The following is a 14,371-nucleotide window of genomic DNA, read 5'->3' as shown; positions in this document are numbered from 1 at the left end:
ACAGTGGCGTGAGTTTTTATTTAAAGTGACTTTAATGCGAAGCCATGACAGGGCTGCTTCCAACTAATACAGTGCATCACTTTTCCACATTTTGATTTATTCCAAAATTGATTAAATATTTTGTATGCGATGTGTTTTATGTAGTTTTGTATTTCTATTATTTCTCTGTTTTTACGTTTAAATCTGTTAATTTGATGTCATCCTGTTTTAAAACCGGATGTTGTTGTCGTCGCCGCCACCGTCGCCGGAAATCGAAACCTTTTGGCAAAACGAAAGTAAGAGCGCGTCGCCGCGCCGGACAGCTTGAGCCCGAAGGATCTCGGCTCCGGCATGATGTGGGCATTAATGCAGGCGGGGTTCGGAACGCGGGGCTGATAGGGACCAGGGCGCCAGGAGTTCCACCAGCAGCGTTCTGTCACGACGCAATGAGCGACGTCGCGACGCTCAACCAGTACGGACAGCAGCAGCGCGTCCAGGTCAGGTTCGAGGAAGTAGCAGCTTCGGGTCCGGATCACATTAAAACGTGAGCTGTGACACCCGGGGGTGTCCCACCCACACTCGCAAACACAGGCACTCACACACACCCACACAACCTCACAAACATGCACGCACTCACACACACACTCACAAACACACACGCACCTACATACACACGCACACACACGCACTCACAAACACCCACACACGCACACTCACAAACACACACGCACACACACACACTCACAAACACACACCACACTCATACACATCCACACATACTCACAAACACGCACACACACATTCACAAGCACACACACTCACACCCACACATACTCACAAACACACACGCACCTACATACACACGCACACACACGCACTCACAAACACCCACACCCACACACACACACTCACAAACACATACACCCACACACGCACACATACTCACAAACACACAACCACACTCATACACATCCACACATACTCACAAACACGCACACACACATTCACAAACACACACACTCACACCCACACATACTCACAAACACACACACACATGCACTCGCACACACACACACACTCACAAACATGCACGCACTCACACACACATTCACAAACACACACACTCACACCCACACATACTCACAAACACACACACACATGCACTCGCACACACACTCACACACACTCACACACACGCACACACACATTCACAAGCACACACACTCACACCCACACATACTCACAAACACACACGCACCTACATACACACGCACACACGCGCACTCACAAACACCCACACACGCACACTCACAAACACACACCCACACACGCACACACACTCACAAACACACACACACTCACAAACACATACACCCACCCACACACGCACACACACACACTCACAAACACATACACCCACACACGCACACACACACACTCACAAACACATACACCCACACACGCACACATACTCACAAACACGCACACACACATTCACAAACACACACACTCACACCCACACATACTCACAAACACACACACACATGCACTCGCACACACACACACACACACTCAAACACACACGCACCTACATACACACGCACACTCACACACACTCACACACACAGGCACACACACATTCACAAGCACACACACTCACACCCACACATACTCACAAACACACACGCACCTACATACACACGCACACACGCGCACTCACAAACACCCACACACGCACACTCACAAACACACACCCACACACGCACACACACTCACAAACACACACACACTCACAAACACATACACCCACCCACACACGCACACACACACACTCACAAACACATACACCCACACACGCACACACACACACTCACAAACACATACACCCACACACGCACACATACTCACAAACACGCACACACACATTCACAAACACACACACTCACACCCACACATACTCACAAACACACACACACATGCACTCGCACACACACACACACACTCAAACACACACGCACCTACATACACACGCACACTCACACACACTCACACACACGCACACACACATTCACAAGCACACACACTCACACCCACACATACTCACAAACACACACGCACCTACATACACACGCACACACACGCACTCACAAACACCCACACACGCACACTCACAAACACACACCCACACACGCACACACACACACACACACACACACACTCACAAACACATACACCCACACACGCACACATACTCACAAACACACAACCACACTCATACACATCCACACATACTCACAAACACGCACACACACATTCACAAACACACACACTCACACCCACACATACTCACAAACACACACACACATGCACTCGCACACACACACACACTCACAAACATGCACGCACTCACACACACACTCACAAACACACACGCACCTACATACACACGCACACTCACACACACTCACACACACATTCACAAGCACACACACTCACACCCACACATACTCACAAACACACACGCACCTACATACACACGCACACACACGCACTCACAAACACCCACACAGGCACACTCACAAACACACACACACCCACACACACACACACACACACTCGCACACACACACTCACAAACACATACACCCACACTCATACACATCCACACATACTCACAAACACGCACACACACATTCACAAACACACACACACACCCACACATACTCACAAACACACGCACACACACACACACACACTCACAAACATGCACTCGTACACTCACACACTAACACACACACAGTTGTTGATCACTAGTGTGGACATGTTTATGTAGGTTCACCATCCGGGCTGTGGTGAACAACACGGCATATCCTGAAGGGTCTGGGCGGAGTAAGAAGGAGGCGAAGGAGAAAGCGGCTCAGAAAGCCCTAGAAGCCCTCAGGCTGCTTGAAACCACAGAAGATGTGAGATGATCCTCTCTGACATTTCAGCTTCCTGTCTTAAATCTATTTGTTTTTGTATTGCCTGTAGACACAAGGTATTCTGTTGAATGTACACATTTTCATCTAAATATTATTTCATTTTCGTTTTTCATAGAAATCCTTGGCATCTGGCTGCACCTCTGAAATCCGAACCACCATCACACAACCCAACTACCAGTGCTGGCTGAATGAACACTCCCACAGGACCAGGATAACTTTTACTCCTGTCGAATGGACCAGGATAGGATCCCTCACCACCCCCCAGTGAGTATTTACCATATACACAGTGACTAATATAAAAAAGAATGAACATAGGAACTAGAGGTTGGACTCTCCCAACTCTGTAAACTAATGATGACCATGTGGACATTTTGGGTCTTAGGCACCATTACAAACCAGTGAAATCAAAACCACTGCTCATCTAAGCTACAAGCTTACATTTACATTTAAAGCATTTGGCAGACGCCCTTATCCTGAGCAACTTACAACGTGCATCCATGTTACCATTGATGAAGTGATCAATTTTGGTTCATTAGGACCCACAACTATGAATACAATCTTTTTATTCACTCTGTTGTAGATTCTATACATAAGTAAGACAATAAGAAGGTTACAAGTTAATCTAAATATTCTCTAAAGAGGAAGGTCTTGAGCTGCCGTTTGAAGGTGCTCAGTGACTGAGCTGTTCTGACCTCGAGGGGAAGTTCATTCCACCAACGAGGGGCCAAGACGGAGAAGAGTCTAGATGAGTGTCTTCCTCGTACCTTCAGAGATGGAGGGACCAGGGATAAATGCTGTAAATGTAAATGTAATTAACTGTGATTATGTGAAAGATGCTGCAGATATGTTGCTGGTGATAAAGAATACCCAGAAGGCTATGGGAGAACCAAGAAGGAAGCCAGAGAGGAGGCAGCGAAGCTCGTGTTTCAGACGCTCTTAAGAGAGGAGACAGAGGTGACAAGTCATCATTTTGTAATTTTGATAATTTCTGCTAGCAACAGATCTCCTGCTGCTAATAGTAATAATTAATAATGTTTTTATTCAGGTATTTGAGCTTTATGTTTTAGAACAAAACCAAAGACATTAAAGTACAAGACAAAGTATTAAATATAAAGTAAAGTGAGTAAAGTGAAGTGATTGTCACATGTGATACACAGCAGCACAGCACACAGTGCACACAGTGAAATTTGTCCTCTGCATTTAACCCATCACCCTGAGTGAGCAGTGGGCAGCCATGACAAGCGCCCGGGGAGCAGTGTGTGGGGACGGTGCTTTGCTCAGTGCCAACTCAGTGGCACCTTGCCGGCTCGGGATTCGAACCAGCAACCTTCTGATTACAGGGCCGCTTCCTTAACCGCTAGGCCACCACTGCCCCGTAATAAATATATTACTTGCATTAAATTCCTCAATATGGCCTCCATCATAACCACCACATACAGTCCCGGACAAAAGTCTTGTCGCTTTTCTATTATGTAGAAACACCTGCTACCTTACTTTTAATTAATCAATTGGTGTTAGAAATAGCTCATATGAAAAGATAAAACCCTACCAAATGATGTTTAATGCATTGAAATGAATTAGTTTCACTGAAAACAGATTTATCATTTAATCAAGACAGAAAGGTAACTTTTACAGAAATAGAACAAATTTACTGCAAATACAAAAATATGTCAGCAAATTAAGCAGTGCTGCTGTGAGATTCAAATTTAATGTCTTGTTTGAGTTCCATGAGGTTGAAGGACTGCATCCATGCGATTTGGCAAGGATTCATACAATTTATTGATGAAGTCATCAGGAATAGCAAAGAAAGCAGTCTTGCATGCCTCCCAGAGTTCATCAACATTCTCTGGTTTCGTCTTCCATGCTTCCTCTTTCATCCTACCTCACACATGCTCAATGATGTTCATGTCTGGGGACTGGGCTGGCCAATCCTGGAGCGTCCATCCTTTTAGCAGGCTGTGGGCCTTGACAAATGCCACACGTTTTTTCTGGGCACTTATTCCACCATGGAGGCCATTTCCAGACAGAATACGACAAACTATTCTGGTTGGGACTTCAGGTGATCAGGTCTCGTGGAGCTCTGCTGCAGTGGAAAATGGTCTGGCCTTGGATTTTTGAGGTCCTCAAACCGTTTGTCCTCAACAAAGTTGTCTTGCGTGGGTCGGCCTGATCTGGGCTTGTCAAAAATGTCTCCAGTCTCTTCAAATCTTTTTTTTTTAATCCTCTGTACTTGACGCTGAGACACATTGAAGGTGTCTGTCACATCAGCAGTGGATCTGGTCTTCAGCCTCTTGATAATCAACACTAGTCTCAGGGTGAATATTTGCAGAGGTCTAGGTGCAGTTGATTTGAAGATCTAGTGTACTGGGCTTCTTTTTATCCACTTTTATACACACAGTCACAGGTGAAGCTCATATGACAAGGCGACAACACTTATGTTTTTGCAAAAATGGAACAAATGGACTTTTCCAAGCTGTGAATATTAAAAGCTATTGGGAATAAAATGAGACATTTCTTGTAAAAAAATCTTGATTTAGAAATATATTTCAGTGGCACTTGAGGTCAATTTGTACACAAGTGACAAGACTTTTGTCAAGGACTGTAGTAGGTGCATCAAACCTTTCGACTGCTACTGTGTCACAAACAAACACACACACACATGATATATATGACAGAGTGACATATATACACATATACATATATTTATTTATAAATTTCCTTGGTACAACACTGAAGATATGACACTTTGATACAGTAGTCAGTGTTCAGTTTGTATTAGAGGTGTACTCACTTTTTTGCCAGCGGTTTAGACATTTGTGGCTGTGTGTAATTATTTTGAGTGGACAGTAAATTTACACTGTTATATTATTTCATAAGACCTGTATTGACATAGTGAGCTTAACATATATTCTTTACAGACTAATTGTGAGGCCCTTTAAAATGTCAGTGCGAGGAGCTTGGCATCAAATAGACAACATTGCATATCAAAAAGATAACAAGAATTCTGAACATATGATTCAGTTTTTCTAGGCAAGTGAATCAGTGTTCAGTTGAATTCTGCATAACCCTAAGATTGAAACATTTGCTGATTTACCTTTTTTTTGTTGATGTGTATAGGTCACGTATGGAAACAATAACACCATGGCCAGTCACACTGTCCCTGATCTCAGGTAGTTTTTTTTCCCTTCTGAACGAAGAGCACTGGAGGATTTTTTATTGCATTTGTGCTTCACTCACCATGTCTTATGTTTTATGCTTTCTTACAGTCAAAACCTGACAAATTTAAGCATGTCATCTCCAGGAAGGTCTGATAGTGTGTCCGAAACTAATTTCATTGGGATGCTGAACAACCACTGTCAGGGAGCTAAACAGGGGATAGAATATGTGCAAGTGGAGAAAAGAGGACCACCACACACCCCTGTGTAAGTACTTCTGTTTTTTTTAAATGCCGGCATTAAAAAAACTTCCTTGAACGCGTATTTGAGTGGCTGTGTGTAGATTTGTGTACAGGGTGGTGATGAATAAGAAGCAGTACCCAGTCGGAGAGGGCGGCTCAGCTAAGGAGGCCAGGCAGCAAGCAGCTCAGCGGGCGTGGGAAGCTCTTATGGAGGAGTTTGACTGGAGCAGTCAGGTACCCGTGGGTGGACAGTGTCTGAGTTGACTTGTTTAAGATGCCCCCGATGTGTACTGATGCAGTATAGAAAGGGATTTTTTTTTTTTAACTAAAATTGTTTGCCATCAGCGTGCTTATGTTCATTTTAATAGACATCAATGTCTGACAAATTAATGATGTTCACTCAAATGGCTTTTCACCTAAAATTAGTTCATTAAGCAAGAGTCCTATTTAAATAAAATGATAATAGGACATTTATAGTCACTATAAATCATAGGACATTCACTGTTAGTGCTTTGAAGCAAAGGCTTTTGTACTCAAGTGGTAGTTGAAAGGTGAGTCTTCTACTTTTTCTAGAGTAATATTTTATCTTGAGTATCTCTTACTCTACCACATGCTTTATGGTAATTTGCCTCTCACTGGTTAATTCCATTACTTGACTTTATGTTCAGATGTCCAGTTCTAAATCTACACTATCTGATGGTGAAATGTCCTCGCAGACCCCAAACAAGAAGTATGTTTTTATTATTATTATTGCAACAATTATTATTATTCATTCATTTTGAACAAAACTGTGTGATTAAAATGGTTTGTTTCACTAGAATTGCAAATCAAGCTGCCAGCACAAGTACAAGTGAGTCAATCATCTTTGAAGACTCACCTCAAGTAATTTCACCATTATTATGTTTTTATATCTTTTTTCATTATTTATTTGTACATCTATTATTTCCTATTTTTGTGGTTCCTTAAAGAAAGTCTTAATATGTATTCAATTGGCTTTATCAACAAATGCCTTCATTGTTGTTAATCAGTGTACACTCATAAAGTCGTTTTCTGCAAATCTTCTGCATTATCATGATCCCATGATCTGAAGATTGCTAGTTGTAGGTTTCCGTCATGGCAGAGTTCAGAGCAGTCACTTTTATTTTTATTCGATCATTTCAAATGAAATCTTGTAGTCTAAAAGAATTTGTCTAATTCTGCAGATTCCCAGCAACTATTCATCTATTCAGGAAGCGAGTCCTGGAAATACTAAAAGTAAAAGGAAGTAAGTGTCACCATGTCTGTCTGTCTTTGGTATATGATTATTTACAAAAATGATGCTACTTCATGGGTTTTTTCACAGGTTGGCAATAAATTTCCCAATGGAATTGAATAAGAGTATAGAGGTACATTACTGAAACTCATGCCTGGTTCATGCCATTTACATTACAGCTTTGTAAATCTTTTTTTCTAAATAAACCTCGATTTCAGGATATTCCAAATATGAAAACCAGCACCCCGACGAAGGCTGAGACAGCGCTGAACTGCTCAAGGTAAATGAGACTCCCCAGCCACAGTTCTGTCTGTAGAAATGTGTGAAACATCGGTTGCAACAAGCCTCGCCATCTTCTTTTAGATTTATTCAGGAGTTCGAGTTAATTGAGCCCATCGGCAGAGGGGGGTTTGGACGAGTTTTCAAAGCCAGACGAAAGCTTGAGAAGAAGGAGTACGCTGTGAAGATAGTAAAGAGCACCGAGTGAGTTAGTATGGCCTAGTATTAATATGTAATATTCATTTTATTTGAAGTATGCTGGTGTAAATTATGTCTTCTTCACTCTCCCAGGAAAGCACAACGAGAGATCAGGACCTTAGCAGATCTTCAACACGAGAACATTGTGCGCTACTACACATGTTGGATTGAGGAAATGGAGTATAAACACAATGGCTCCAACTCTTACAGCACCTCTGAGTAAAATTCAAGATTATTTAATTATATTTTTTCATAAATTGGATTGGTGCACTTTTACAATAATGTCCAAATTGTACAACATTTAAAAAGTTCAGATGAATTTTCTAAAAAAAAAATTTCTACACTGTAGTATATGACTTATTTCTACACTGAATACATAATGTACATTCTTCAATACCTTCATTATTCAGCCATCACTGTCCTACTCAGATTGTTTGTATGCTTGTATGTGAAAGAGGGTTAAACGTGATGAACGTGTTCGTTACTATACATTTGCAGCTCAGGCAACAGCTCCAGCGCAGAGTTCCTCTACATCCAGATGGAGCTCTGCAGAGGGAATCTCCGGCTGCGTATTGACGAGTGGAACACTAAAGGAAACCCAGATCGCAGACAGAATGCCCTCCGCTACATCCATCAGATTTTGCTGGGCGTGGAGTACATCCACTCCAAGAAGCTCATCCACCGCGACCTGAAAGTAAGAGCTGAATCGACCTCGAGGCTGATTGTTTTGGTTTTTAAGTTGTTTAATAGGGCGGGTGACGATATGTAACGCCACGAGATGCTGAATTCCGTAAATGTAACTGTAGCTGTTTTATTGGTTCCCCAGCCTTTGAACATCTTATTCGGAGCAGCAGAAAAGGTGAAAATTGGGGACTTTGGCCTGGTTACCATGCCGAACGATGATGATGATGCCAGTTTAATGAAGAGGACAAAGTGTGCAGGCAGCCGCTCTTATATGAGCCCTGAGCAGGTGAGGAGCTGAGCAGGGGTTTCACCTCCATGAATGATACGAGTTGAAGGAGGCATGGGCCAGCATGAGATCAGAATGTGTGATATACTTTTATACTATTACACTAATCCAGTGGTCTGCAACGTTTAACTTGTAAGAGCCATTTGCACCCGGTTTCCACAAGAAAGCCCTGGGAGCTGCAAATCCTTCTTGACATATAAAATTGCATATATTGTTTTTTTACAGAAATGAATAAGAAGCTTAAAATAAAGATATTATAACAATATAAGATTACAATATTTTAAGAATTCTTCATTAATTCAATGATGCTGGGGAGGTCTAGCCAAATGAGAAACAGTTATTGAACTATAGATCTTTCCAGAGGGCTTACACAAACCTTGCCAGGAACACAACTGAAGTTCTGGCAGCAGTTTAACACAATGTCTTTCTGTTACTTGCTTCCGTATATATCCGCTTTAAACTATGAGGTAAGGAAGCTTAACTGAAACCGTTTCATTGCTAATCCACTGCTACTGTGCTGCCAAGTGCACACGCTGACTATAGATTTTCTTTCAGGGAAGATAGCAGTCAGGAAAAATATGTCTTTTTTTTGTCCAATTATTATCATAAATCTAAAGCCCAAACCTGACCCAAAAGTCAAAAGCATATCGTAATTGTGACTCCCAGGTCCTACTGGGCTCACACAGCGGGTGCTGGTGCACCAGATTAGTGGGTCCTGATCACTCCCAGCCAGTAGTCGAGTTGTAAAAACAAATCAGGGGAGTTAAAATCGTTTATCAGACATATTTTGTGCTGATGAAAGTGCACATGGTGGAACACCAGCTGTGTACCATTTTGATTGTTGTTTAAGCAAAAACATAATTAATATATTGTACTATCGTAAAACAACATGCATGGTGTGGATGTTACATGTCAGATAGGTTTAGAATAGGCTTGTACACAAACAGCAAACAGGATTTTATCACTAAGTGGTGTGAAAAAGGCTTGCGTCAATTATTGAATTGCACTGCTTTCTTGCAACAAAAGGATTTTTTTACCTTTAAAAATGCATCATGAACCTGCCATATTGCCTTGCCATAGTGGAGGGGGAAGGATGGTGCGCCGCTGTTGCCTCATAGGAAAGTTACGTATCATTATTACTACTACTTAATAGGCTTTGCTGCGCTTGTAAATTCATGTGGTTTCGTTCTTTTGATATTAAGACACATGAATACAAACTAGTTATAAGAAACTCTTTATTTTTCTTTCTTCACTTGTGGCAATCCCTGGATGGATAGCGCTGTTAGCATTTGCCTATATTGCCTATTCTATGGGCCGGTGTTCTGTCAAGTTGAGCTACTTCATCGAGTTGGGCTAGAATAGCATACCATATAAATCCCAACCTTGTGAAACCACACATGCACAGAAAGGCTTTGGAGCACTTCGTGATGGTAGCCTGATTCAATAGTACACTGGCCCTGCCATCACCTGCTATGCCGCTTACCGAGTTGATACGCTCATTACTTGCTCATGCCCTGTATTTTACGCAATTTCTGAAAGCCAATTAGTCATTAAAATCATGGGAAAGTCAAGGGATTTGAAAAGAGAATTTTGAAAAGTTTTGGAATATGAAATAAATATATAAAGTCATTGAAATCTGATTGACACATTAATATATAAGTTCATAGTTCCGTAAGACAGCATGAGAAACATTTTTCTATGTTTACAACTACAAAGTTTAAAACTAGTGCAGCTCTATGGGATCTTTGCTGGCTTTACGTAGTGAACACAGTCACGTGGTACAGTGTGCGTTGCTTCCATATTCCAGCACCGCCACAGTCGCATGTCTCCTTTTAAAAGTTAAATAAATTACAGCTAATGATCTATGCCAGAACTAGATTAGCTGTGATAGCTGTGCCTTTAATTTAGTTTAACAAATTTTTTCCACATTTTCACAAATATTTCAAAATTTGCCTTACAGTTATTCAAACATTTTGGAAATTCTTTTGTAAAAATGTGTAAAAATCTTTCAGAGTAAGAGATTAGTTAGTTCAAAGTTGTTTATGCATCACATGCTTGTTGTTATGTATTTTTTTTCTCTATTTAATGATGTAGAAGAAACAGAGTCCTTATGACAGAAAAGTGGACATATTCGCATTAGGTCTGATTTACTTTGAGCTCCTTTGGAATTGCTTCGGAGCAGAAAGAGACCAGGTGGGTCTTTAAAATATATCAGTAGCTTTTTTTTTAATAGTTTTTTTTAATAATCTGGGAATTGTTCTAATAGTGAGTGCATTTCTTGTTGCAGCTTTGGAATGAAGTAAGAAATCAATATTTTCCACAACATTTCTGCGAGGAGTTTTCTTTTGAGGTATGTCACCTCCCTCTATCTCTCTTTTTTATATATATTAGTGGTGGGCCGTTATCGGCGTTAACGTGCTGCGTTAACGTGAGACTCTTATCGGGCAATAAAAAAAATATTGCCGTTAATCTATTCACAAAGTTGGGTTGGGAGCTGGGTCTATACTACGCAAGCTATAGTGCCGGAGTTAAATGGTTACACTAGATTTATAAGTATATTTCTTCTTTCTTGTGTCTTTTAGTTTCTTATTTCCTAAAGACTTTTATTTTGTTTTTGAGAGGTCTCTTGGACACATGGCGTGAGTTGTGAGAGGTGCGTGGGGTTTGTGTGCAAAAAGTTATTTCTTTCATTTAAAATTTATGTACATATTAGGAATATTTTGCATGTGTGTTATTTTGTGAATATTTTATGTTCTTTTAATACTGTATATTGTAGAGAGAGGTTCAGAAAGACGCGATGTGTGACGCGATGTTCTGACGCAACCTTGCTTTTTGTACAGGAATGCAGTATTGTAAATTGTGAATGCTTTATGTTAATGTTCAGTTCTCTTGGACACATTGCGTGAGTTGTGAGAGAAGAGAGAGGTGCAGAAAGACGCGATGTGTGACGCGACCTTGCTTTTTGTACAGAATACACTTTGCACAGAAAATCTCTTGGGTGTCAGCTCATCATTTGTGGTTCAAGAAACGAAATAAAAAATTACACAACGCAGAAGAAGAACCGCTACACTATGATGACTTTCACCTTGATATTTTAGCACAGATGTATACCTAGCCGAATTGCACTGTAGGGGGCGAGAACGAGTCTTCGAACTGTGAAATTACCACATCAAACGTGACGTGGTAACATGGATGCAGCTATTTAACTGAATAAACAGTTGGTAAACACAAGTACATCTTATTGAACATAATTTATTTTCATCACCAATTATCATAGTAGAACAGCTTTCTCAAGCAGTTTGTGATGCATTTTGGAAACAGGAGATGAGCCCCTGGTCTAATGCGCCACCTGGCTTGAGAAACCCGTTCTCAAAGACTTACTTTTAGTCATTATTTGGGTAGCACACATATTCTGAATGCCTTCGGCAGAATTCGAATGAGCCATTTTAATCTAGATTAATGTAGATTAATCTAGAACCTAGATTAATCTAGATTAATTTTGTTTACTCTAGATTAATTCCAAGATTGCAGTGAGATTAATCTAGATTAAGAAAATTAATCTATGGCCACCTCTAATATATATACATACATACTTACACACACACATATATATATATATATATATATAGTTGTATGAAAATGCCGTTTTTTCTGATTTATTACTTTTATGTCACATTTAACATTTACTTAGTAGTAGTAATCAAATACAATGACAGTAAACACAAAATGTGTTTTTTAGTTGAAGGATTTTATTGTTAAGGCAGAAAGAAAATTCCAAACTTACATGACCCTGTGTGACAAAGTGATTGCCTCGTTAAAACATAACTTAACTATGGTTCATCACACCTGAGTTCAGTATCTCTAGCCAAACCCAGGCCTGATTACTGCCACACTTAAGCCACACCTAATAATAAAGACTAATAAAGGTCATTGTATCTTACCCATTCTAAATCAAGTAATCACGTAAATAAGCCCTGCCTGATGAAGTGATGTAGACAAGACCAGAAGGTTGCCGGATCGAATCCCAACCTGCCAAGGTGCCTCTGAGGTGCCACTGAGCAAAGCACCTTCTCCACACACGACTCCCTGCTGTTCACACTGCTGTGAACTTGATGACTGAACACAGAACCTTGGGCCGGTGCTGGTTTTATGTTGTGGGAATCACCTGCTTCCGCCTTCCCAGGGCATCTTCCGATGAGTTACGTGACACTAATACATCAGCGCTTTCACAAAAAAAAGCCGCTTTGTCGTCCATATGGAGACGCGGAAAAAGAGCACCCGATTCAGAAAATAACTGTGCTGGGGCCCCTAAAACGCTTGTCTCAGTTTTGCCAGAAAACATCTTGATGATCCCCAAGACTTTTGGAAAAATATTCTGTGGACTGACAAGACAAATTGGGAGGCATTACATCGGGCATAAAAGTAACACCGCAGTTGTGAAAAAGAACATCATACCAAGAGTAAAATATGGTGGTGATAGTGTGATTTCTGGGGCTTTTTCAGGACCTGGAAGAAATGCAGTGATAAAAGGAAGAATTAATTCCGCTTTCTACCGAAAGAAAGAGATTGAGAACTGGTGGCCCAAACAGTTATTTTCACTTTGTCACATAGGGCCATATAGGTTTGAAATTATTATTATTTTTTTCTGGTTTAATATAAACGTAGCATAAATCCCTGCAGTACAACTTTAAAATATAAAACATTTGATATCTATTCCCCCAGTTTAAGCTAATAAAGCGAATGCTGTGCTGTCAGCCGGAGGACAGGCCCAGTGCCCAAGACCTGACACCACAACTGGAGAAATGCAGACAAATCCTGGAGAAAGAGGACAAGGCTGGCAGAGGGCCAAGGAGCATATGAGTGTATTAATAACTTAATCATAAGAAAATATGGCAAATATTGTACTGAATGTCAGCTGAATGTCAAATTCAAATTTTATTTGTCACATACATAGTCATACACGGTATGGTATGCAGTGAAATGCTTTTTGCGACTGCTACAGACCACAGTATTGCAAAAGTATACAATGAAGACCAATATGCAAATATTACAAACATAACCAAAAATTACACTCTTACATCTTTAACATAAAATATGTGTAAAATGTAGGGTGAAGGTGTGCAAATGAGTGAAAGACAATGTATAAGGAAAAAAGAGAGCAGAGATTGTGCAAAGAGGAAAAAAAGTGCAAAGATTTTGTGCAAAGAGTCCAGAGTGATTGAAAGTGAAAGTGCTGGAGTGTATTGGAGTTCTATGTACTGTTGTTTTTAAGGGCTCGGATAGCTGTCAACCTCAATGTCAATCATGTTCCATAT

The 14,371-nt window shown here is 40.8% G+C and overlaps 1 protein-coding gene across 1 annotated transcript; it reads left to right on the top strand.

Annotated features, from left to right (window-relative positions):
* Window positions 1–240: 240 nt before the first annotated feature.
* On the top strand, window positions 241–14,102 carry LOC114796087 (interferon-induced, double-stranded RNA-activated protein kinase-like). Its single transcript, XM_028989977.1, has 19 exons — window positions 241–523; window positions 2,813–2,942; window positions 3,076–3,224; window positions 3,794–3,914; window positions 6,078–6,130; window positions 6,227–6,382; window positions 6,459–6,591; window positions 7,026–7,087; window positions 7,176–7,239; window positions 7,560–7,621; window positions 7,700–7,742; window positions 7,828–7,889; window positions 7,973–8,092; window positions 8,180–8,305; window positions 8,585–8,780; window positions 8,913–9,056; window positions 11,151–11,249; window positions 11,344–11,406; window positions 13,779–14,102. The coding sequence occupies exons 1-19, from the start codon at window positions 426–428 to the stop codon at window positions 13,914–13,916; spliced, it is 2,019 nt and encodes a 672-aa protein (XP_028845810.1). The 5' UTR covers window positions 241–425; the 3' UTR covers window positions 13,917–14,102.
* The last annotated feature ends 269 nt before the right edge of the window (window positions 14,103–14,371 follow it).

The sequence above is a fragment of the Denticeps clupeoides genome, chromosome 8 (genome assembly GCF_900700375.1).
Source record: "Denticeps clupeoides chromosome 8, fDenClu1.1, whole genome shotgun sequence".
Classification (NCBI taxonomy): domain Eukaryota; kingdom Metazoa; phylum Chordata; class Actinopteri; order Clupeiformes; family Denticipitidae; genus Denticeps; species Denticeps clupeoides.
The sequence above is the reverse complement of the archived record's forward strand: the minus strand, read 5'-3'. Positions and strand labels throughout refer to the sequence as shown.